Source organism: Lacerta agilis, chromosome 1, assembly GCF_009819535.1.
Source record: "Lacerta agilis isolate rLacAgi1 chromosome 1, rLacAgi1.pri, whole genome shotgun sequence".
In the NCBI taxonomy this organism is placed as follows: domain Eukaryota; kingdom Metazoa; phylum Chordata; class Lepidosauria; order Squamata; family Lacertidae; genus Lacerta; species Lacerta agilis.
This window is the reverse complement of record NC_046312.1, coordinates 62,194,824-62,219,716: the sequence shown is the minus strand read 5'-3', so window position 1 is coordinate 62,219,716 and position 24,893 is coordinate 62,194,824. Positions and strand designations below refer to the sequence as shown.

The 24,893-nt window shown below is 39.7% G+C and overlaps 1 protein-coding gene across 1 annotated transcript in view; it reads left to right on the top strand.

The window, feature by feature from the left end:
* DCDC1 (doublecortin domain containing 1) overlaps window positions 1-18,920 on the top strand; it is a 230,038-nt gene extending 211,118 nt beyond the window's left edge. Inside the window, 9 exon segments of the mRNA XM_033160812.1 lie at window positions 655-862; window positions 6,763-6,918; window positions 7,656-7,757; window positions 8,869-9,005; window positions 9,383-9,562; window positions 10,328-10,478; window positions 11,917-12,026; window positions 15,492-15,554; window positions 18,422-18,920. Coding sequence (XP_033016703.1) covers window positions 655-862; window positions 6,763-6,918; window positions 7,656-7,757; window positions 8,869-9,005; window positions 9,383-9,562; window positions 10,328-10,478; window positions 11,917-12,026; window positions 15,492-15,554 — 1,107 coding nt within the window. The 3' untranslated portion in view covers window positions 18,422-18,920.
* Window positions 18,921-24,893: the final 5,973 nt, after the last annotated feature.

Here is a 24,893-nt window from a genome sequence, read left to right as displayed (position 1 = left end):
CACACTGAGCTCTCTGTGCCTCACCCTTTTCCTTCTCAGGGACCAGCAGTGCCACCCAGCATTGGGGAGGCAGGTGAGCAACGCCACCCTGCCTGCGCCACTTTGCCAACCACTACTGACACGACTTAAAAGTGATGCATTTAGTGCCGCATATAGTTTGATCCTCGTTGTATAAAATGTGAGGGCGCACAAAGATGCAGAAATATTGCACTTATAATATCTCCAGCTAAGAATCCAATGACATGAAATGATTAGAACAGGCATCCACAAACTTGGCCCTCCAGATGTTTTGGGACTACAATTCCCATCATCCCTGACCACTGGTCCTGCTAGCTAGGGGTGATGGGAGTTGTAGTCCCAAAACATCTGGAGGGCCAAGTTTGGGGATGCCTGGATTAGAATGTCAGACTAGGACCGAGGTGACCCAGGTTCACACACCAACTCCGCCAAGAAGCTCTCGGGAGTAAACTTCTGCTAGCCTAAGCTACATCTCAGGGTTGCTGTGAGGAGAAAATGGAGGGGAGAGAGCCTATGTGTTGCTTGGAGGAATAAATAACAGAAAGAAAACTCTGAGGATGGCAATTTAAGCATTTTTATTAAATATTTGGAGTTAGTAAGCTTAATTATATGTCATTAACTTTTCCCCTTCTGTAGCTGCTTTCTTTATGCACAAGACGACTTGAACTTAACAGGACAGCAAGTAGACTGTACACAAGTGAAGGGACCTTAATTCTTACACTGAAGGATTTAGTCTTGAGCGCTGTAAATGATTATTTCAGAAAGCAAGAATCTGAAAAACGAGATGAAGGAGCAACTTTTGTTCCTGGCTTTAACGAAAACGCATCTGTGTTGCTTCTGAAAGGTAAAATACCACCCTCAGCAAGTTCCCAATTAAATATTTCTTTAACTAGTATGTAAATTATTTCACTTCACAGAGCTAACTTTTTTGTAGTAAAGCTATAGGGAGCCTGTTTGCTGGCATGCTGCCAAGAAATATCTTGGAAATCTCTCACTTTGTTTTTTATTTTCACAAAGAATAATGGCGTCTCATGGAGAAAAGATTAATGTTGGTACACTATATTTCAACAAATGTTTAATTTTTTTATTTTATTTTAGAACGCTTCTGCAGGTTCTAATTACCATAGTAATTTGTACAATACATCTTATCATGAATTTTTAAATGGGCCAAATATTACTTTACATACACATAAATTATGAAAGCATATACATTTAGCATATGTTCAGATGGAAGTTGCATATTATATATCTTTTTATATATTATACTTTTTAAAAATATATTTTTATCGATTCTCCAATATCGTTTCAATAGCAGCCTCATTCTAACAATACCAATTTTATACAATTAATACAATTATTAATGCCAAATATTCAAATGACAAATTATACAATTTAATTAAACTGGTCCCCTCGCATGCTAGAGTTGATGAGTTCATTCTTCTACCTTTTTTCTGCATTCCAAAATTTTAATAATTTCCATTCCATTCAGATATAACAAACCCTTATATAAGAGCTATAATCTTAAGATTTCTATTTGTGTTGGTATAATAGGCAAGTTTCAAGTGAGGAACTTTAGCTCTAATCCTTATTCTTTCCTATGTGTGACAGTTTTTCTGTGATGTTTTCCCATCAATTTATGTTGTTATATCCTTAATTGCTGCAACTGTTGATGGTTCCCGTCATGCCCCAGGAAAAGCTGTTATCTCACCGTTTCCAAAAGTCACTGCATCACTTCATTCCATGATTCAGTTTCCAGTAAACAAGCCGTCTTCACCATTTTTCCAGCCTAGGGAGAATGGTCTGGATCTAGACTGCATTCAGATAGTTAAATCCAAAAACTTCTATTCCCGCAGCTGGTAGACGCCTTTCCTCCCTGCCACTGATTTATGGCCAATTATCCTTATTTCACATGCATTCTTTTGTGGATAATGGAGGTTAGGGAGGATTTTGCTCTATATTTTCAAAGTATAGCATTTCTCTCTCCTCCCCCCCCCCCCCGTTCCTTTCTCTCTCACACACAGTTCCAGTTTTGTTAAATTCCATATTATATCCCAATTTCTTTCAATCTCACTTGTGCAGAAAGTTTTAATAAAACTTTCATTCCGGGGAGGGTTGCCGTCTCATACATGTAGACAAAAACTTTAAATAAGCAAACCGTGGGCTCCCCTCCCCCCATCATCTCCTTCACCGAATGAAAAACGCTCGTAGTCCAAACCTTTTGCATCCTTGTAGCTGGGTTGTTTTCACAGTTTCTTATCTCATCGTCTTGGGCACATGCCTGTAATTTACTTTAATTGAAATCCAATTAACAGGATAACCTGTGCTTCAAGGAACGGGATCGGGAGGGGGGGGGAGTCATGGTAGCTGGAGTGCTCTGTGCACCCAGTGCCTTTGCCTGCCCTCGCATTCCATGGGGAAGCGAGTGCCAGACCGCCAGACAAACTGTGGGTGAGAGCCTGGTCCCTCTTCCAACTGGGGGATGAAATCCCCCCCTCATTATCTGATTATCTCCATCTATCTCTCTCCCATGGTGTTGGAAGAGACTCACTGGCAGAGGAAGGGGGTGCGGTGGGGGTGGTTCACCTCGGGTGTCATCGATGAGAGGGGGTGACATCGCTGCCCCGTCCCCCTGGGCCGCTCGCCGCTCACCACAGGCAACGCCCCCTGGGATGCTTGCCCCGCCCCCGGGTGCACAGCATGTGCACCGCTCTGGGTGCTGGAGCAGCTAGCTCTGCCTCTGGAGAGACTCCATTCCTGCCACAATGGAAACAGGAAGCCGGTGGAAGTTAAAATTCAGCAGGCTGCAGGCATACTCAGGGCTCACTCCAGACAGTGGCAAGCTTGAACATTTCCCCAGGCACTAAGATCTGTGGAGGGCTCACCATCCTAAGAGTGCTACCATTTCCACCTTGCTCAAATTATATTTTGAGACCACTTTTTCCTGTAATTTCACGTGTAAATCACACTGAGTTACTTTAGTTAGAGAGCCTAAAAGACTATGTATCACAAGAAATACAGTTTGTGATACTGTACTTCCACACAATGCTTAACCGCGTATGAGTATAGTAACCATTCACAACAGCACTGATAAGCGATAAAACTCAGCCCTATTAAGTCCAAGACAAATATAATCAAACTTGATGATAAATTCCAGTTCAGCAGTTTAGTGCTGGATTCTCCTGAAAGAATGGTGAATTTCATATCAGCATCTGAGCACTTGGGGGACTGAAATGTTTTCCCAATGGGTTCACAAAAAACTTGTGTCAGAATTATCTGTAAGGTGCCACAGTATTATTCTTTTGCTTTTGCAGCAACCCATCTGAAATTTATCTCAGTGAATATATGCAAAGTATGTGAGAATTCCTTTTTCTCAATGAAACAAAAGAAATTACGAGTCTGCAATTATACAGTGTACAAAGAAAACATGTATTCCTGCTTTATTTTTTAGTACCACTGAAAAAACAACTTTCTATATAATTTCTGTCATAGCCATTCTTGTCTAGTGCAGTATTGATCTAGTTTTCAAGAATTCAATTCTCTATATTGGAAAGAGTTGTATATATTTTCAAAAAAGTATACCTTTGATCATTATCTAAAAATGAAACATGGGGCACGTTTCCCATTTATCATCTTGTTATGTTTTTAATATAGGTCTAGTTTACTTTTGGTGCTCTTTTTACATGTCTATATTTTTCTTTTGAGTATTTCTTTCCTATGTATTATTTCCCAATCTTTATCAAACATACTCAGAAAAAGGGCTCATCTTATCTGCTTTAGTCCCCTTTATTTTCCTTCCTATTGATTTCCTAAGCAGTACACAAGCCCACTAGAGTCTTCTCATTATAAGTTTGCTGCTGCTTTATATTATGAAGTTTACAGATTTTTATCTCATCCACTCAAAAATTTAAACCAAAAGGTTCGAAAAACATACTTAACAATCAGTTCAGCACACTGAAGATTGGCAATTACCCATAATTTCTTCTTCTCAGCAGAAGAAAAGGCCAATACTTCTTTGAAACCTAGTAAATATAGCTGATATCTGTTGCATGAATAAACTTTATTATTTTGTATTTGATAAAGTATTTGCTTTGTGTAGTGGGTGGAAGCCCATTATCACATTTAGGGGCATGGGAGAGCAAAGCCAAGGAGCGAAACAACAGAAGAAACATTCTGAAATGTTTTCTGAATAAGTTGTGAGAAATATTGAGGCTAAATGTGAGAACTAAAGGTCCATTCCCATTGTTCAGTTGTTCAGTCGTTTCCGACTCTTCGTGACCTCATGGACCAGAGCACGCCAGGCACGCCTATCCTTCACTGCCTCTCGCAGTTTGGCCAAACTCATGTTAGTAGCTTCGAGAACACTGTCCAACCATCTCATCCTCTGTCATCCCCTTCTCCTTGTGCCCTCCATCTTTCCCAACATCAGGGTCTTTTCTAGGGAGTCTTCTCTTCTCATGAGGTGGCCAAAGTACTGGAGCCTCAACTTCAGGATCTGTCCTTCTAGTGAGCACCCCATAGTCCATTGCAAAGAAGGCTGGAGACACATTTTTATCAGTGAAATAAAAGAAATTACGAAATTCCAAGCATGCAATGTATGAAGAAAAGATTTATTTCTTAAGTTTAGATTTTCTTTTCCCTATTAAAGAAAGAGTAAATAAATGTACTGTTCATGGGACCCTCTTTAGTAACCATTGTCTCACCTATGCAGCTGCAAATGAAACGTTTTAAGTGTGTTTTAAGTGCAATATACAATGTGACACCTTACGGAAAATTCAGTGTATTTTTAAAAACGCTTTTAAAATAGCATTTTCAGAACGTTTTTCCACCCCCCCTATGTGTGTGGATTCCACCGGTGTAAACAAATTTCCTTTTGTTTTCTGTTGAAACTCGTAAGCATAGCCCATCTTGTCCACTGTGGTACAGAAAGTTAAACTGTAATGGTGACATCCAATGATGCCTGCCTGGCTGAGTAACAGATTTTTATTCGTGCAATAGGACTTCTCCTTTCTTTCTTCCATTTTGTAGCTCTCCATGCATATCCAAATCTGCTGCGGTGAATTCCTCAACCCTCTGGAGCAGATTTAAAAAAAAAAAAAAAAATTTCTTAAAAAGTACATGCATCAGGTTGTAAAGTCTTTTCTACAGATCAGTTACATTTGTTGTGAGACATTACTGTTTAGTACAGTAAAAGGCTGGAGAAGAAAAAGAAAAGGGGGGAGCTTATTTTCTTTTTTATAGTATACGTGTGGGGTTTTGTGTCAGCGTCAACTGGATAGGTTCTCTTTCTATCTGCCTGTTACATTTCCTTGGTAGTGAGAGGGGTTAAGGGGGCCCAGGGTGTGGTTGTTTTTTTGTGGTTGGCTGCAGTGATGTTTGTTTGCATTTGTAACGGTGTGGGGAGGGCTCATTGGGTCAAGAAAGCCATATTGATTCATATACTGTCAGTGGGCTTTTGTTGTTGTCTTGCTGGGCTGTGTATGTGATAAAGGGGAGCCATACTGGAGTGAAGGCATCCTCTTCTATTGGCCAGCTTTTCTAGTACCCTAAAGCTGTTTCCCATACAATTTGGCTCTGGAGCAGATTTGAGGTTGGAAGGCCTTTGGAGGATAGGAGAGGGAGAGGAAGCCCCATTGCATGAACAGAAGTACACTCACACAATGTTAGATGTCACTGCATATTTATATTGAAGATAGCTGTGTACAGGTGGCCCAAACCTTACATCAGGGTTACATTCCGGGGGTTCCACACACAAAGGGGGAAAGTGTGTAAGGTGTGGCCATCCCTAATTTGCCGGGCTTTGGGAAGGTTGTGCAAGCTCTCGTAGGGACTTTACCAGAGTTGCCCCCGAGATTGAGGGGGCCTGGCACACAGCATGCATGTGACATCACCCACGTGTTGCATGTGTGTGATGTCAAACGCACAACATGTGCATGATGTCACATTGCCTGGAGGAGGCCAAGCGCTCTGGAGGAGCTGGTTACTGGAGCTGCGATGCACATTGTGCGTGACATCACACTCATGTGCCAGCCCACCTCAAAACTGTGATGCGACTGGCCCCTTTCCAACAACTGTTGAGGGGACTGAAGACACCTCGGCCCCCTAGAGTTGATTTGCTTGGTTTTTACAAGATCTTGTGAGATCTCAGGTGGTCCCTTCCAACTGTTCCCCATTTATTTAGTTTCCCACCACCCACACAAAGCTGCAGTTGCATGAAGTGCAATTGCATAAATCAAGTGTAAGTTGTGAGTCTACTGTGTATTCAAAGATCTAAATTTCATAATTATCTAAGAGTAGGTGCCCAATACAAGTAGGCTTGTATTGTAATTAATACAAGTGGACATCTTTCCTATTCAATTTTTTCGTAGTCTTTCCATAACATAGTGATAGAGCACACACTTTAATTCAGTGTTATCTCCAGGAATAGCTAGGAAAAGAAACTCTGGAAACCACTACCAGTCAATCAGTGTGAAGACCATAATGAACTAAATGGACCAATGGTCTGACTGTAGGGCAGCTCATTTTGTTCTTATTGTATATAATCAACATTATGATTGAGGATCTCCACTTTAGGGGCAAGAGCTTACTGATGTTAGGACACCCAGTGTTCATCTATGAACACAAACCTTAAATACCCAATATATGACGAGAAATAAAAGCAAGATATGGTATGATTTAAAATTTTTAAAAGATGACAAAATGACACCAAAACCGCAGTCCTATAACTCTCTTTCTCTCTCTTCAAAGATAAGGAGTCAGAGGAGAAAATGAACAACAAGTCTATATCATCAGTGTTGACTCCAGATAGTTTGACCTTGGTTGATGATTTTTTGCTCACCATCATTCTTAGAAATCCAGTTGAGGTCTGGGTTTCTACTGGAGAACCTTTCTTGCCTTTGAATAGTAAGTCATGGAAGAAAATGATTTTTTTATTGTTACAGCAGAATCTAAACTGGGGAAATTGCTATGCTGATATATCAATGCATTGGCTAGGATCTAGAGAGCTGCTTTTCTTGACTATGCTTGATTCCTGGTTCCTTTCCATTGAATGCTGGACCACCCCTTAACACAAACTGTCTTTGAAACTGGTTCAAGAAGCCCTCTTGGGCACACAGAACTAGTTTCACAGTTGGGATCCAAAAAATCATAACTCTGTAAAATGAGAAATAATAAACAGGCTATTATCATGAACAAAAATAGTACTGTTGCAAATCAATTTATTAAATACACAAAACAAACTTTTATTACTGTCATACCAGTTGTATGAATGTTCTCACAGAAGTAAGCCCCCCTTGGTTCAGCAGACCCAATTCCATATAAGTATGAATAGGATTGCACTATTAAAGTGGTGCTTAATTTTTAAATGTAGTAGTCTGCTTTTTTATTCCATACATGTTCTACAGATACTTCCTTAAACTTTACAGTATTTTCAGAGAGCGTTCCTTATGAAGAAGCTTACCTTTTAATTACATGTTTATAATTGGATCTATTTAACTTGCTAACAGTATCTGGTTCTTTAAAAAAACTATTTGCTGAAACAGATCCAATTATGCTAACTATTAATCTTTACAAACCTGCAGGTACAAAATCACTATGAAACAAACTGTAGTCAAAATAATGTGTGTCTTGCTTTATTACAGCTTTGCAAAATGCAGAGAGGGAAGGACGACAAAAATGGTCAGAGAAAGATAAAATTCTAGCAGACCTAGATGCAATGAAGCACAAAATGAGACAACTACAAGGTCAGTATCTCAGAATTCGGGGTCAGTGGCAGAATTCACTGTTATCATGTTCTTTTCCCACAACATAATAAATAAACACATTTAGCTTTATATTATCCCACATGGGGTTCATCCACAAAGTGCTTCTTTCTCAGGTGGTTCACTCTGGGCTATATATGCACAGTACATATTATAGTTCTTTTCAGTTTGAGGCATTAAACTAACATAGTGTAACATTTCCTATGCCCATACTAGTATTTCCATCATGTGTAGTGCAGTCTGGGCTTGGCCTGCAGTTCCCAAATCAGGGCTTTTGGTGGTCATGGAATTAACACTGACACAGTATAGTATGATTTGCAAGAAGTAAGATCAGGTACCTACCCCAATGACTAAAATCACACGTTTGCGAGCACATTTGAACTGGAGTTTTTAGAAGGGATCATCCATACATATTTCATTCAGATTTTCACTTGATAAATCTATACTGTATTGTTACTTTATAAACTGTTTCTGAACATATGGATGCAGTGCTTCTGCCTCATCTCTACTGAAGAATACATTGAGTTAGGGGGGGAAATGTTTTCTCAAATACATAGTCTTGTCCATATTGTTGACATGGAACATCATATTTTATATTATGCCTCTACAATTTGCTCTAGCTAATCTTAGCCACCCTGTGAACTTATTTATCAGGACAATAATTTAAGGCCTGGATGATCATCTGATGTTGTTGCTTTGACTCCCTCCTCCCCCCCAATCTGTTTTTAGAGGGAAGCTAAAATATATGTAGTTATCACTATGTGATAATTATATCATTGGGTTTAATTAAGCTTCACTCAGTAACTGTAGTTCTCTACCCTAGAATCTTGTTAGAAAACCTGTAATCCATAGATCTTAAATGGCAATTTACCATGAAAGTGTGTGGGTCGGTGAGATATAAAACAATAGATAATGAAGATACTCTATGTACACCAAGAATTACTTCCTCTAGAGCTTTTCCGTCACCACCCCTTCCCTGTCAGAAAAAAACTTGCTGGAGCACCAAGTAGCCACCAGAAGACTTAGAGCCATTCAAATAAAACACTCTGATTTATTTTTTTAAAAATAACTCTTTGGGCCATCCTTGTTTTAGGGCGACGCATAGCACAATCTAAAGCAGCCAGTTTGGTGCCCACTAAGAGTCCCCTCCAGCCTGTGGTTGTAGAAGGAGGCTGGACTGAGGAAACTCAAGAAGAGATGAGGCTCATGGAAACTATACAACATACAGAGGTATGGAAGTGCACTGGGTAGTTTGACTGCTGGGTAGTTTGACTGACAACTAAGGCTGTCACATTCTATCAATATAAAAATTATGTAGTGAATACTTGAACCAACTGTTCATTCAAACTACAGCTCCTGTGTTAAGGAGCAAGGTGAGAGTGGAAATGTTTGTACTTTTACATGAAGAAATAAGCACTATGGTTTGTGTTAAATCATAGTTAATCAATAACTATGGTTTAATATGAAAACAGCAGTATTAAAAGTCAGGGCAAATGTTACAACAAATGACTAGCATCAGTAGTCAGCAAAATCTTCAGTAATAGTACTATTTTAAAGATATTATCACACATGAACTTCATGACTTCATGATTTGTGTTTCATATTAGATGCACCTTTCAGAGCTTCAAGCATTACAATTCAAAAGAAGTTCACCATTTTCTCCTAAACTACTGGTGAAAAGTCACAGAGAGCTCTACAAGCTGCCAACAACTAAAAGAGTGTGGGCTTATGTGAATGGATTTACACCTGAGCAAGGAGCTCATGCCTGGGGGAAAACAATTGCAGAGGTAAAGCAGAAGAAATCTCTCATTCAAAATAGTCCTTCTAAAGACCATTGTATTTAGTGCCCACAAACCCAGGAATGAAAATGTGAGACGTGGATGGAGTTTAAGGTCACAAATTTATTAGAGCCAAGAATCTTCAACAAAATAAGATACAAATATGTTGAGCCATGAAATCTGCACATTGGCTATTTCCCCCCAATATACGCAGCAGCTTGGACATATTCAGTACTTTCTAATACATCTCCCATTTTGTTTTATTCCACCCAATGCAAATTGTGAGTTCTCAATCCGGTTCTTGACTCTCAGGCAAAATAATGTTTGGGTCCTATTCTACTAAGTTGTTGTGCTAGTGGAAGGCCACACAACAATTCCTGCTAGAACAACAGGACCTGCTCTCCTTCCCATGCTAGCCCCCATACCCTCCCCAAATTTTCTCAGGGGGGTTAGGAGTACCCCCAGAACAGGGACAGAGGGAAGAGAGGGGAGATTGTTCTGGCAAGCATAAACCCTTGTGCTGATCATCTTAGCATGACATTGAATTTCACACTTTGTCAATAATAATAATAATAATAATAATAATAATAATAATAGGAATTCAAGACCATGTCCAACACATTGTATATGCATAACACTTGCCTTGAAATTAGCCTTACTTGGTATGCACCTCTGTTCTCAGTAATGAATCGGAAGCCAGTATTTTCTAACCTGCAAGCTGAACTTGCAAACCAACATGGACCATTGAATACTAACACAGTTTTTATGTTTCAGCTACTTGACAGTTGTACAACTCAGCTAAAAATGCCACAACCTGCAAAGACATTGTACACACCTGATGGTGAGCAGCTGCAGGCATGGGATGAAATAGAAAGAGACATGATTATTTGTGTTTCCACAGGCCATCCCTTTATGAGCAGAAAAGGTACATTTTCCAAAGGATATTTTTGTAGATAAGAGATATGTTTCTAAGAGGTGGGTGGGCTTCTACCCCTTCTTCGTCTGATCAAGAAGTCTGGAAGTCTGGATGGCAGCCATTGCCAGATGTGATAAGCAAAACTCTTCCTGGCCATGTTTGATATGCACCTGACCAGATAGATATAGATGGATATAGATATAGATATAGATATAGATATAGATATAGATATAGATAATGAATCCGTTTAACTTGGGGGTTATTTTGAGTTGAAGCCCTTTTGTACTCCAGTGATGACTCTAGAACACTCGCCATTGTCTATTTCCCCTTCACTTAACACAGAAGAGACATGACCAATGATTCAGGTCTGATACCAGTCACTATTTTTTTTTTTTTTTAGTGATGGGGTGTGTGGGTCTTGGGAAAAAAGGGAAATCCTAATCCCATGCCACCTCTATATATACTCAGCACAACATAAGATAATTTTTGTGCCCCACCACAAGTCCTCACCATAGCAAAAAGCAGTGGCAGAGAGGATTGTGCATAAAACAGTAAAGCCCCATGTAATATATCTGCAGCATAATTTAAATACACAATATTTTTATACAGTCCTGCGCATAATTATTTCATTTATGAATCACTTCCTGTAAAGCATCTAAAAGTTATTTCACGAAACAATAGAAGTATATGTATAAAGTTACACATATAAACATAGTTAAAACAATAGCATATATAAAAACAGTTAAAATGATTACGTATGTGACAATAATTTCAATCCAATACAAATCATGTCCAGGATAAAAACCTCCATTTAGAAGACTTGCTGGAAGAGGAAAGTCTTCAAGAGGCACTGAAAAGACAATAGGTGCATTACTGATATGTAGCAGGATAAGGTTCTGAAGTATAGGTGCCACTGCACAGTAAAGATCTGATCCCAACATCATGTGGAAGATGGCATCTGCAGGACGCCTCCTTCCAAAGAGTGCGCTTATCAGTTGGGTATATGAGGAAAGAGACTTTTTTGGTATCCCGATCCCAAGCTTTATAGGGCTTTGTATATAACTAGCAGCATATCAAATGTAGCCCAGTGGCTAACTGGCAGAATTAGGGGAGGGGAGAATCCATGCAAACAAGGTGGACATTGAGATTTCAAGGAAATTCCATCTGTATCTACATCCGTGTGCCAGACTTCATGGCATTCCTAACAGTCCCAGTCAAGAAATAATCTACATTCATTGATTAATTCCAAACTAGAATCACCCAACCCTATTTCCACATCCAACTATTCTTCCCCCCCCCACACATCCAACTATTATAATAACTTGTCCATATACGAATATAAGACTTGAAACTTATCACAGTAACAGCTTAAATTATACATCTACGTGGTGTAAGAGATTGGTAGAGAAATAATTTTCATAATGGAATTTTAAAACTGTTGTTTCAGCCATGAAACATGAATTGGAAGTTAGAGCTGTTTATGCCAGAATTCGGAAACAGCACGGTCCAGAATCTACCAACATTATTGTCTCACCATCAGAAAAAGTTACCTGGAAGGTTGTATCATAAAATTTAAATAATAGTACTGCATACTATATAATTGGCTGTAAATTATGTTGTATTGCTAGTAGTCATTGATAGCCTTATCCTCCATAAATTTAATTTATTCTTTTTTAAAGCCGAGTCAGTGACCATCATTGCCTCCTGTTAGAGTGAATTCCATGGTTAAGTATGTGCTGTTTGAAAAAGTAATTCCTTCAATCTGTCCTTCCTTCAGTCTGTCCTGAATCTTCCTACTTTCAGCTTAATTGGATGTCTCTTTCTTCTAGTTTCACCAGAAATGAAGAAAATCTCTCTATTCACTTTCTCCACACCTCTATCATGTCATGCCTTACTCATCTTTTCTCTAAGCATAAGAGCTCCTAATGTTTTGACTTTTGCACATAGGGGAGTTGTTCCAACCCCTTGATCATTTTGCTTGTCCTTTTTCCCTACCTTTTCCAGCTCCACAGTCCCCTTTTTGAGGCGGAGGCAACCAGAATTATATGCAGTCTTCCGAGTGTGGTCTCGCCACAGCCATAAATGCAACACAGTTATTAGCAGATGGTGCAGAAGGCTCTTTGCTGAACCTGATTAAGGATTTTCCTTATGTCACTTCTGTTGTGAAAGAGATCTCATTGGGAGTAAATCATAACTAGGAACTCCATTTCTAGAGCAGTTTTAAATATTTTAAAATAATTGGACAGAAACTGTATCTTCACTCAAGGAAAAAGAATCAAGGGAGAACAAATGTCTAAAGTTAATTGTTGCAGGAGTGCCAAAGCCACTAGAGGGGGAGTTTATTTTACTGACTTACTAGGTAAAATTTTAAAGACAAGTGATTATACAGAGAATCTTTCAACAAAATTCTTTGTCCCTGACATTGTTGGTTAATATTTGTTGCCTTTAGCAAAAAGAAGAATTTTACCCAGAAGAAGTTCACAGTTAGTTCCATGTGGGTAATTGGAAGTGGGGGGAATAGCTTTCTTTACACCATTCCTCACAAAAAGTTCCTACCGAGAAGGTCTACAATCTACTCTCATAACTGTGTTCAGTGTGTAGAAACTTCATCCTGTAAACCACTTTAGGATACTTTACATATAGTAAGCCGTATATAAACTGACTAAATAAAAACGATGACTAGCTACAAAATAACTTGAGCAAGCCAGTACCTCTTCATTGTAAAATATGTCTAACTTCATTTTTCTATAAGCTGAAGAATATGTTATTTTCATAAATTAAATATGTGACTAAGGGATAATTCAGTTATTAGAATTTTGCATGGATTATTTACAATATCCTGTTCATGGGAAAATGTGTGCTATGGTAACACACAAGAATGATGACTGATTCACACAGCCATTTTTTTTTTTAAACTGGTGAGTTGGTGAAACCATACATGTGGCCAATCTTCTGAGTGCTCTGATATGTGTTGATATTTGCAGCTTGCTAACCTTGGAAACTTTCAGGTGAAACATGATCTTAACACATGTGAGATGTTTATTGAGGTATTTATATCACCACTGTATCAGATTTGTGCCATCACCCATCCCTAACAGATCTGTCCAATTCAGAGAGTATTTTGGAGTTCAAAACATTTTCATGGCCCTGTTGTTGCGTTGGTCCCTTAAATTAAATTATTCACACCATGTATTTTCCCATTCACAAAGGGACTAAAATCACTCCTGCATCTTGAAATGTAACCTAGTCACTAAATAGGTCAGTCCTGTCAAGTAAATTTAGTACTTGGTGTTACCAATGCATCTTTTAAAAATATTATCTAAAATAGATTCTATGGATCATAGGGCTGCCTGTTAAGAATTGAATACCACTCAATTATCTGAAGATATCTTCTAGCCTCCCCAATTTTTAATAAAGTTAGTAATTTCCGGTCATTGTACCTTATTGATTTGAATCAATTATTCCCCCCCCCCTTTAATATCAGCAGGACTCCTTTTTATCATTAAGCTGAAGTGCCACCAAACATCTCTGATCCTGGCAGCTTTATCTGAGAAATGTAATTTCTGCTGCTATGGAAACATTCAGGTGATGCAAATGAAAATCAGGAGTGACAGACCAATGACCATACTATGTGCAGAGTGTCCTCTGGAGAACTCTGCCAGTCTCCAAGCATTCACATTACACACTGGCTATTTGTGAAAGAAAAATGCCGCTCTCAAGGGATAATCACATTATTTGCATCATGTGTAAAGGGTATATGCACATTTACTGGTTAAACAAACAAAAAGGAAACAGATGCATGCAACTATAGCCAACTGAGCCCCATATTCCTGGTCTGGAGAGCCTTGTTCTTCCATCACCTTCACCATGTGAGGTCACATGTACCATGTTGGTATCAGATCTGCTGGCCTTCATATTCCTGTGTCTCTGTACTAGTCCCTACACCCCTGCATGGTAGAAAGTAGACTTCATCCATTGCCAGTTCCATTGCATTCATTGTGCTGGAGCATCAGAGAATGTGAGAGGAGACCCGCCACTCTGTCTCCTCCTGCTGCTTTCTTTCCATTCTCTACAACACCAGAGACTATGCCGCTCCTCCCTTTTTCACGTCTCTGAGTCTATATTACAAGGTACAGCAAGCCTCAGACAGAGTAAGAAATTAATAAAGAGCATCAGCAAGTGGAATCAAGAAATGTTCTTGATTATTTTAATGGTAGAATGAGGGTGATTGCAGGCCCTGTAGCTGCACTGAAGAGGAGGCTATTTATTTTCGGTAATCTCTGGATAGGATATTAATGGGGGAATAATAATAATAATAATAATAATAATAATAATAATAATAATAATTTATTTATTTATTTATTTATTTATTTATACATACCCTGCCCATCTGGCTCAGTTTATTCTGGGGGAATAAATGGATGTGTTTGAGAGTGAGAGAGGGTCAAAGGCAAAATGAAAAAATAAAGGAGTGTGACTTGGTGTTGGCTCTGGGATTGTCCACTTTTGATTTTGGCTTCAAGCACTGGTAGTATGTGTCCCAAACTACTTTTCCTCAATGGAGCATGGCTCTCAACTTAAAAAAAAAGCCTCAACTTTAAAAAAGGTTGCCCCTGTCCCATAAGGCTGCAAAACCAGGAAGACGCTTGAGTTACTGGAGGGCCATCATATGAAGCTGGTTAGCTTGGTGGATCAGAAGTTGCTGTACTTTGTCTCTCTGTATGTGGAAGCTCTGTATTAAGTCATGCTGTGAATGCATTCAAGCATTCAAAACATGCAGGGCAGAAGAAGTGCAAGTAAGGCTAAGCATACTGGAGAATTTAATGTCTTAAGTTCCCTTGAAAAAGCTCAGTGTGCAAAAATGACCCTGGGAGGAAATACTTTAAATAAAATATTACTGCAGAATATGTAGCAGAATTTAGACAGTATGACTGAAGTCTTAGCAACATCATGATTCCTGTGAATTTCTTTTTTTTTTTTAAATGCAGCAATATTAATAGTGACTTTTAAAAATATATACAGGTCAACACAAATAGCAGTCTTCTGGCTCTTACATGCAGAACTGATCAGCATTCCAGCGACTAGGTAAGTAGTCACTGACGTTAAAAAAATATATAGTTATTTTAGCCAGTGCCAACTCAGACTCATGAGGAATTCCATCCCTTTCAATAAATGTCACTAAATCACAAGTAAATGTTCTTAAAATGCTTTAACTTGCTATTCAATTGATATCACTTGTATTATCCTATAGGTTTTGACCTCTGTATTTCCTTAGCAGCACCAGTTTTAAAATCATTCCTTATTTTGCCATTTCTGTAGTCACTTCCAATGCAGCCAGTTTGAATTGCATTGGTGGGAAGTGATGTTGCTGCTCCCCAATTAAGAATGTATCTTCCTTTAGAGAAGTGACCATTCCTAACCCCACACATTTTCCAGGATAGCTGCATTGGGGGTGGGATCGGGACAAACATTTAACATATTTTGGGACAATCTGACATAGAGTCAAGCATTTTTGAAACCATGGTCTATAATGCAGTTAATTCTGCTAGTTTGTGACCAGTGGAAAAGGTAAAGTTAAAGGTACCCCTGACCGTTAGGTCCAGTCATGGACAACTCTGGGGTTGTGGTGCTTATCTCGCTTTACTGGCCGAGGGAGCCGGCGTACAACTTCCAGGTCATGTGGCCAGCATGACTAACCCACTTCTGGCGAACCAGAGTAGTGCACGGAAATGCCGTTTACCTTCCTGCCAGAGCAGTACCTATTTATCTACTTGCACTTTGATGTGCTTTCGAACTGCTAGGTTGGCAAGAGCAGGGACCGAGCAACGGGAGCTCACCCTGTTGCAGGGATTCGAACCACCAACCTTCCGATTGGCAAGCCCAAGGCTCAGTGGTTTAGACCACAGTGCCACCCGCGTCCCTCGTGATCAGTGGTATGTGTGTGTTATTACACAAGGGTTCAATCTTTCACAGAATGCATGGAACTTGCATTGCAGCAATGCTACTGGGAATATTACCCACCACCATTAAAATAAAAATATGGGCAAAAAAATATATGGGGGGGGGAACGCTGTAAAGAATTCAGAAATTAAATTAAAAGGCGAAAAATCCTATGTAAAAATTGCATAGAAAAGTTGTTTGCTCTCTGGTGCCATCTGGTGTTGCATGTTTATAACGCATTCAAAGCATTGCTTTTTGACTAATGTAGCTGAGTCCTCTGCAGGCCTTTGCTTCTAATGCATTTTAGTGTTGCTAAAATGTATTAGGTTGATATCCAGATTAGTTAACAAATGTTAATGGTTTCAGATACATCATGTATTTTTTCTGTCCCCTCAGTGATCCTTTGGAGAGTGACAGCCAGAGACTAATCCATGCCAGGCAGACCACAGCTCATGCCGACGATTCTGTTTAATGAATGCCAGGGACTGCAGTAGATGAACAATAGCTCCTTTCCTCTTAGTCTTTATTCAGGATCACATTTTACAATCAACTCTGGGATCTGTTCCATGATGATAAATTCCAGAGCCTAGAGGCCTACACTCCCAGCCTGGTCAGGATAGCATGGTTGCCCCCTACACAGGTGCCCTCTGTTCAGTTCTGCACCCAGATGGGCCCACCACAGAATTACTTTCTCCCTCCACTATCCTCATCTTCTGCTCATGCATTTTATTTTTATCAAGAATTCAGGAACCAACCCTACTTGAGTGTAGTAAAGTGGGTGGTAATCTATGTATTCGCACTGAGTTCTCTGACCACCAATGCAAAAAATATACCATAGTAGTTGAACAATCTCCACCTATTTATGACTAACAATTTTACATACATCTGTAAATGCACTGAGTTTTCGCTAACTGGCAATATCTCCCTTAGTTAACCATTGAAACCAATAACATTCTCATCCATAAAGTCCTAGCTTCACTCCTGCTTTTACAGCACTGCCTCAAACGAACTGTAAGCACCTCACATAACCATTCAGTTGCGGGTTGGGGAAGTTCAGCTTGCAAGCTGTTCCGGGCCATATACTTGCAACGTAACCTGACCACAGCTAAGTGTAGCTCCAATTTTACAGTTTGCGTGTAAAAAGAGCTATCCACTTTTATTCTTTTGTAAAGTTTTATTTCTTGTAGCTACGGACAATGTTCAATGTCAAAAAGGAGGAACCTGAAATATTAAAGGCGGACAGTGAGCTCCAGAACTAAGCTTTTTGCTGGTTAGCAAATTGCTTTGAGAAATAGGGATGTAGGAACACCACAAGAAATAGCTATATTTTCTTTTAATGTTGTTGACCATAGACTCTCTTACATCTATGGATTTTCCCAGAATAAAGGCAGAATCTCTCCCACGTAGTCTATCTCAACTGTGTTTTACATCCCTTTTGCTCTGCTGGAACAGCCAACAGCATTTAAAATGACACCTGTGTGTTTTTTTTAAAGGAACATCATAATGCTTCCTGGTATTTTGCACCATATCATTAAAGATCACTAAACTTTTTCTTTGCTGTTCCTGTCTCTTTTTAATGTCTGCCTTTTCTTGCTAACAGTAAAGACCAATATTAATGGAAAACCCATTAAAAAAACTATTATCCAATGAAGAAAAAGTGAATGCACTCAAGTGTAAAAGGAAGACTTATCGATCAATTTCCAGCTAAACCTGGCTTGCCTGACACTTTGCAACAGTGGAATGTGTTTTTATTGCATGGCCAGGTAGTTCAGATTTCCGGTCATTTTTAGTAAAGACCCTTTTTATAACATGGATAAAATTTTATCACAGAGCTATGAAAAGAAAATTAGGCTTCATAACTCACATAGGACCTTGAAGAAACTGCTTCTATAAATTTTTTAAACATTATCAAACTTAATGCACCTGTTCTGACAAATTAGTGTTTATCTTCCCCCTCCCGTAATTAACTAACGGATTTCCTTCCCCCCCCCCTCTCCTTTTTCCCATAAAAGAAGAAATTCTTCGGCTATCGGTGAATATTACCAGAAAACTGAAACCTTATCTGCAGATTTTAATTAATTGATAATATAAGTTGAATAGATTTTTGTGGTCGTTTCAACAGCATGCCCACACTGGCTTATGTAAAATGTACAACAACAATATTTCATTGAGTTAACTTTTCTCTGACCTCTTCACAATATACTGGTTTTGGGAAATCAGTTAGTGTGTGCAGCAGTTTTGAATGTACTGGAAATGCTGAGCAAAAAGGAGGTGTATATCTTATGCCAAATGAAATCACCAGAATTTGATGTGTTCTCAGTGGTTTCCAAGATGCATGTATTAGTGACACCTCTCAAAATAAATCAGCAATTTGAAGGTTATGGCTATTTAAAATAACTTTTAGTGCCTCTTAAGTACTTATGTAATTATAAGTTATCATTTAAATTACAAACTATTGTTATGTATTTTGGAAATCTGTATTTCTGTCTGAATCTTTTGAAACCATTTATAATATTCTGATTACAGTTTGTCATAAAGAAACCTATAAAATATTAAAGTTATTTTTAGAGCTATCTCTGGGTTCAGTGTCCTTCATAATAAAAAGTTTTGACCGAAAGTGCATGCATTCAATGATCCATATGATTATAGGGAACAAATAGGACTCCATTAAATGCAATAGACAGCAGCAATCCGTGCAAGCAAAGGATTTGGCTCTGCTTTTGAAATTAATGGAGGAATTCATTTTAGGCAGCTGTGCAACTGAATTTCTGTTCCTGGAATAGAAAAAAGCAGCCCAATACAATCTTACAAAAATATGTGTTTATTAGAACACATACCTGTACTTTGAATACAGAAGGTCCCATGTTCCATTCTTTAGAATCTCTTGTTAAAAGGGATCAGACAGCAGGAGATGGGAGCCAAAAAACTCAGCTTGATGGACAGATAATTTGACCTGCTCTGAGTCAGCTCCTACATTCTGAGATGAGGGCTCGTAGCAAAACGATATGGATAGAATTATATGGTGACAAAGAATGCTTTTTATACCAATAATCTCATATTTTCATGAATTTGAGAAGGCTTCCATCTGACCACATTCTCTTTTTGAAGCTTGCTGCATCAGAAATACAATACCTCTGCATGGTTGGAAGGTTCCGGAGGCATTCTGGTTGAAGGAGGGAAATGAAGAGAGATGTTAATAGTTCTTGTCCTGAATACAAAAGTGCTTTGGCTGGAGGGGCAAGTTCTCCTGTTTGTGCTATCAAGTGTGATTTAAGTAGAAATAAATCAATAAACTAGAGATGCCATGTTTTCATTAAAATGGCATTTGATCTCATTAGTTTAGATTATGATGAAAGTGCAGGGGATGTATTAGCACAATCACTCAAGTAGGAAGAAATTTGTTTTCATTCCTGGCATTCTGCAACTGGTTATTTCCAGAAATGAATTTCTAAAGTGGAGCATTTCTACTTTGCAGAGCAGGATCAAAAGATAGAGGTGCTACAGTTCAGTGACAGACCATCAGCTTCCATGTAGAAAGTCCCAGGTTCATAGGAAGATAGGAAGCTGGCTTATATTGAGTCAGATCTAGTCAATCGATCTCAGGGTTGTCTATGCCAGGGGTAGGGACTCCTCCAAAGAGCCCACCTTGGCCTGCAAGATCATCTTCCACAAACCACACCTGCCATCAACTGACATCATTGGATGATGTCATCTGATGAGCGGGGTTCAATCCTGCCAAGTGCTGCTTCGCCAGTTTGTCCACTGGCTGCAGGATTGCACTCTGCAGTCACCAGCTTCAAAGTGGGATCCAAAATGAATCTTGTGGTGTGTGAAAACCCTTAATAAAATGTTAGATAAAATTTGTGAGTGTCTAAACCTAACAGCTGAACGTTGCTGAAGTTGCTGGCCTCTCGCATATTTTTTGTAACCTTCGGCTTTTCTGTCTTGCAACTTTGCATCTCCAGGCTGAATCCAACTTAAAATATTATTAAGTTGTTTCAAATGCAACTCACACCACTAGGTGGTGCCTTATCTCCCCTAAATCCCGATGTCTAGGTAAATACTAATAATATTATAAAGGTATTTTTCACCACATAAACACACACCCATTTTTTCAAAGATACTAAATGAAATGAAGGAATCCAGAATGGGGTGGGGAAAACTACTTTCCAGGAAAATAAGGATTTGCTCTAAGCCTTACTGCAGTATGTGTGGGTATAGGATTCCCATTTATAAGCCCTTTCTCTTTTCCAGCATTTATCTTTAATTTTTTTTTAATCCAAATTTGAAACCTTGTTAGAATGTCAAAAGTTTGCAGATGGGGGGAAAGCTCAGAAAGAAAGAAAATGTGGTACACCTTTCCAAATCCCAGGTCTCCCAACTCTCAATAAATTGAAGACAATATCAAACCATATGTGGCAGTTCTTATATACCATCAGTTGTCAACTTCCTTCCATAGCATAATATGTTGTTCTATTATTATCAGATTTTAAAGAGAATAAGGGGCGATCCTGAATTGCCCCCTATGAGCTTGGTGTGGATGTATGGAACGGTGGGACCATCACCACAGCCCTGCCACATGGTAGCTAGAACAGATGTTGTGGGGCATGCAGACATGGGCATAGCCATGATTTTTGTTGGGAGGGGGGCAGGCCTTTTGTTAGGGGGCAGAACCTAAGTTAGCTATGTATTTTTATTGATTTTTAATGATTTAGGGGGGCAGATGCCCCCCCGGCTACACCCATGCATGCTGATTGCTGCACCAGCCAAGAAATCCTGAGCCAGCTTAGCCCTCAGGTGCCCTCAGTACTGTCATTTAGGTACCATGCAATGACATTTCAGGATTTTAAAGAACTTTTAAAGTATTTTTAACTTTGAGTAGTCTTTATTTTTTGATTGCTGCTGTTTTAGTTTGTTATGTTAGTGTTTAAGCCATCGGAGGAACTTCAATTTATGTTGACAATACAAGATAAAAAAGGATGTAAGTATTTAAATCATTGACTAGAAAATTATGGGATAATGAGATGTGATTGCAGAGCCACACAGTTCAAATCTTGGACAAAAATGAGAAAAACTTTTTAGGAAACATTAAAGTGAATGGTTTACACTCAGCCATAAATTCAATAGGTCTCTCTAGTTCTTTATCTATCTACCTTCAAAGTGAGTTGAATCATAGGGCTTGCAATCCAGCAACAGGCGCTCTCTCTCTCTCTCTCTCTCTCTCTCTCTCTCTCTCTCTCACACACACACACACACACACACAGAGAGAGAGAGAGAGAGAGTGCATTGATTAAGCTATTACGATATCGTGAAATATTCCCAAATATTTTGACACTTTGGGCTGAGTTTTTAGCAACAGAACATTTACAATTAGTGTGGCTGATAAGAGGGATTTGGCTAGAATAAAGTTCACAAAAGGCCTGGGCATAGACAAGAAGGGGAACGGAGCATGAAGTAGCCAAAGAGAGAGGGAAGAAAGGAAGGGCCCTGACAGGAGTAAGCCAGGAGTAATTCACACCAAGCTAGTTGGAGTTAACTCTTCATTAGCAAAAACATGATCTGCACAGGAGATCTCAGGCCTAATGAGAACAGCAACTCATCTATGGCAGTTCTTGCTTCCATGAAGCACTCGCTGAGACTGAGGGACTCCACCTCCCCACAGCTGCCTAAGCCCTCTCCTCGCCAGGGTTTTTCCTAAGCAATCTGAGACTGCGTCTGTGTGAAGCTAACTTCTCCTCTGCCCTCTTCATGCCTCTCCTGGTTCTGGGAGACCAGCGGGGAGGGGACTTCATTGCAGCAGGAGGGGGAGACACCCGTGACTCTTCACCAGCTGGACTCCTCTCTGCCTCTTGGCCTCCCTCCGCTCCTGCTTCAGCTTCTGCCTGTGATTCTGGACTTCTCTCTGCTACAGGCTCCTCCCACTCACTGAACCCTGTTACCTCCTCCCAGTCTTCTTCTGCTTCTCCCTCTGATCACTCATTATTGTCCCACCACCAATCCCCGGGTTCTGAGCCTTCTTCCTGTGGGTGTTCCCCAGCTGGTTCCTGCCACCTTTCGTCTACATCCGGTCTGTGACAGGCCCACAGGTAAGGGGGGGGGCCCATGGGAAAGGTGTCTGCATTCTTTTATATTTCTTTTACATGCAGGAATGTAGCGATGATATAAATAGGAAGTTATTTATGGAAATAAATGCCCCTGATCATACTATCATAAATCCACATAAGTAATGATTTCAGTGTATTCTACTGATACATCCCAGACAAAGGGCATGGCCCATATATTCTTGGTGAGGTTGTTACAGTTCAAATCTACACTGGGGTGCACATTGCAAAGACGGTGAAAGCTGACACAAACCTGTAAATGTTACTTATTAATGGCCTCTGTTAATAGCAGAGGGGGAAGCCTGTGTTAAATTGTTCAAATGGCTGCTGTGTTTTAAAGCTGAAATAAATTTAATTCCGGTTGCTTCACGTAAGTGAAATAGGTCACTACCTTTACTTCAGAAAGCTTTCCCCTCCTTTCCCATCATAGCAATTTGCAAAGTCTTGAGGAACTAAAAAGTCTACCTCTTTTCCATTTGGGATTTTAATTATTTTTTAAGTCAACGTGGAGATAAACTGAAATGTGCTTATGTGTTGCTGAGCTTCAGCAAAACGCCTTTGATTTGAAACCAATGTGCAGCTCTTGCACAGAGTCACCACATTTGAAATGACATTTATTTTCTCCACGATGCTGTATGACCCACTTATATCTGTCCCACACTCCTGCCAAGAGATTTAATATTGAATGGAGGTGGGGATAAACACTGCCTCCATCCAACAATTCCCTTCCTCTTTCTCTCTGAAGATTCTGTCCTTGTCAAATGTAAGACAGCTGCTCTACCTGGGTGAGGCTAGATTTGTCTGAAACAAGGAAATGAATTTAATCCACTGGCATGGGGACATTCTAAACAACAGCCAAATAAGGTTTTACTTAGTGGCCCCCTATGCTCCTGCACAGTAAAAACCAGCTGTTTTCCCCGCACACCTAAATGGTCTTTTGACACTCAAAAGGGTAGCGGCTGATTTGGAAAAGATAATCCAGCTCAGAGATGGATTAACAATGCCAGTTTTTTGTTTTGTTCTGGCAGGGAATGAGCAGTCTATTCAATATTCCTGGCTTGGAGCTCTTCCATTGTCACTAACAGCTGAGATGTTTACAGTTCATGGTTTCTAGGGTGACTGTATGTTTACCAATCTCTGAGCAGGCCATGGAGGCTGACTCTTGAGAACACATTCGCCACAAAGCATGGATGACAGGATACCGTCATCAGCCAGATCTCCAGTACAGAAGCAGATATAATCAGACCAAGTGCTGTAGCTACATATATGGAAATATTGGAGGCTCATCATTAAGGGTGGCTGGGCTAGTGTCCTCCTGTCTGCCGGAGCTCCCCAAAAACCAGAGCCCCTTTCAGCTGAAGACTCTTGCTTCTTTGCCCCAGTGGCAACTTCAGTATCCTGTTGTTTCGGCTACTACAGACACCGCTATGTGTCTCATCCATTGACTGAACTTCCTGTGGTTCTTGTGTGACTTCCCTCCTGGTCCCTCACGCCCAGCCATCACTCCATCTGTGGAATTTTGGAGGCTATAGTTTAGTAACCAGTAGCACTTACAGTGTTTTATTTCATTGTTGGATTGAAGAGCTTTGTTGTTCAGTCGTTCAGTCGTGTCCGACTCTTTGTGACCCCATGGACCAGAGCACGCCAGGCACCCCTATCCTCCACTGCCTCCTGCAGTTTGGCCAAACTCATGCCAGTCGCTTCAAGAACACTTGAAAACTTGCTGTAAGTCTGTGTATGGAGCTAGATGGACCTGTGGTCCAACTCTGCATAAGGCAGATTCCTGTTCTTTTAAAACAATACAGTAACAAGTATTTTTTTTTCTTTGAAAAGGAATGTAAGAAAACAAAATTCAAGCATCATACAAACAAGAAATGTCACATTATGACGGATACAATACAACAACAAACCATCTTCACCAAATTTCCAATTTATTTTCTCGTATCATCATTTATCATCATCATTTTGTTTGGGGCTTTTGTGCTGTTTCTATGTTGCCAGCCTGTTTAGCAAAAGCTGCTTGCCTTGTATCTTCAAGTTATTTGGAGTTATTTTCTGCAAATTCTACTTCACTGTAAGTACAGTACAGGTGGATGTTAAAGAATCACCCTCCTCCCAAATGGCAATTGCAAAATGTGACAACTTTGCAAAATGGCTTAGGCATGTCTCTTGCTGCGCAGGAGCTGAAGACAAGGCACTTATTAAGGCACAATATGTCTGCTATGAAATAAGTCTCTTTGTGTTTAGCATTTACCGGTAACTTGCTCTCAGGTGAGTGAATACAGGATCAAAGCCTAGGCTTTGGTTTAGGGTTAGCGTGGGGAAGAGCAGGGTTCTTGTGACTTTAAAAGCTATATGGCAAGCAGAAATTCAACAGGTTAAG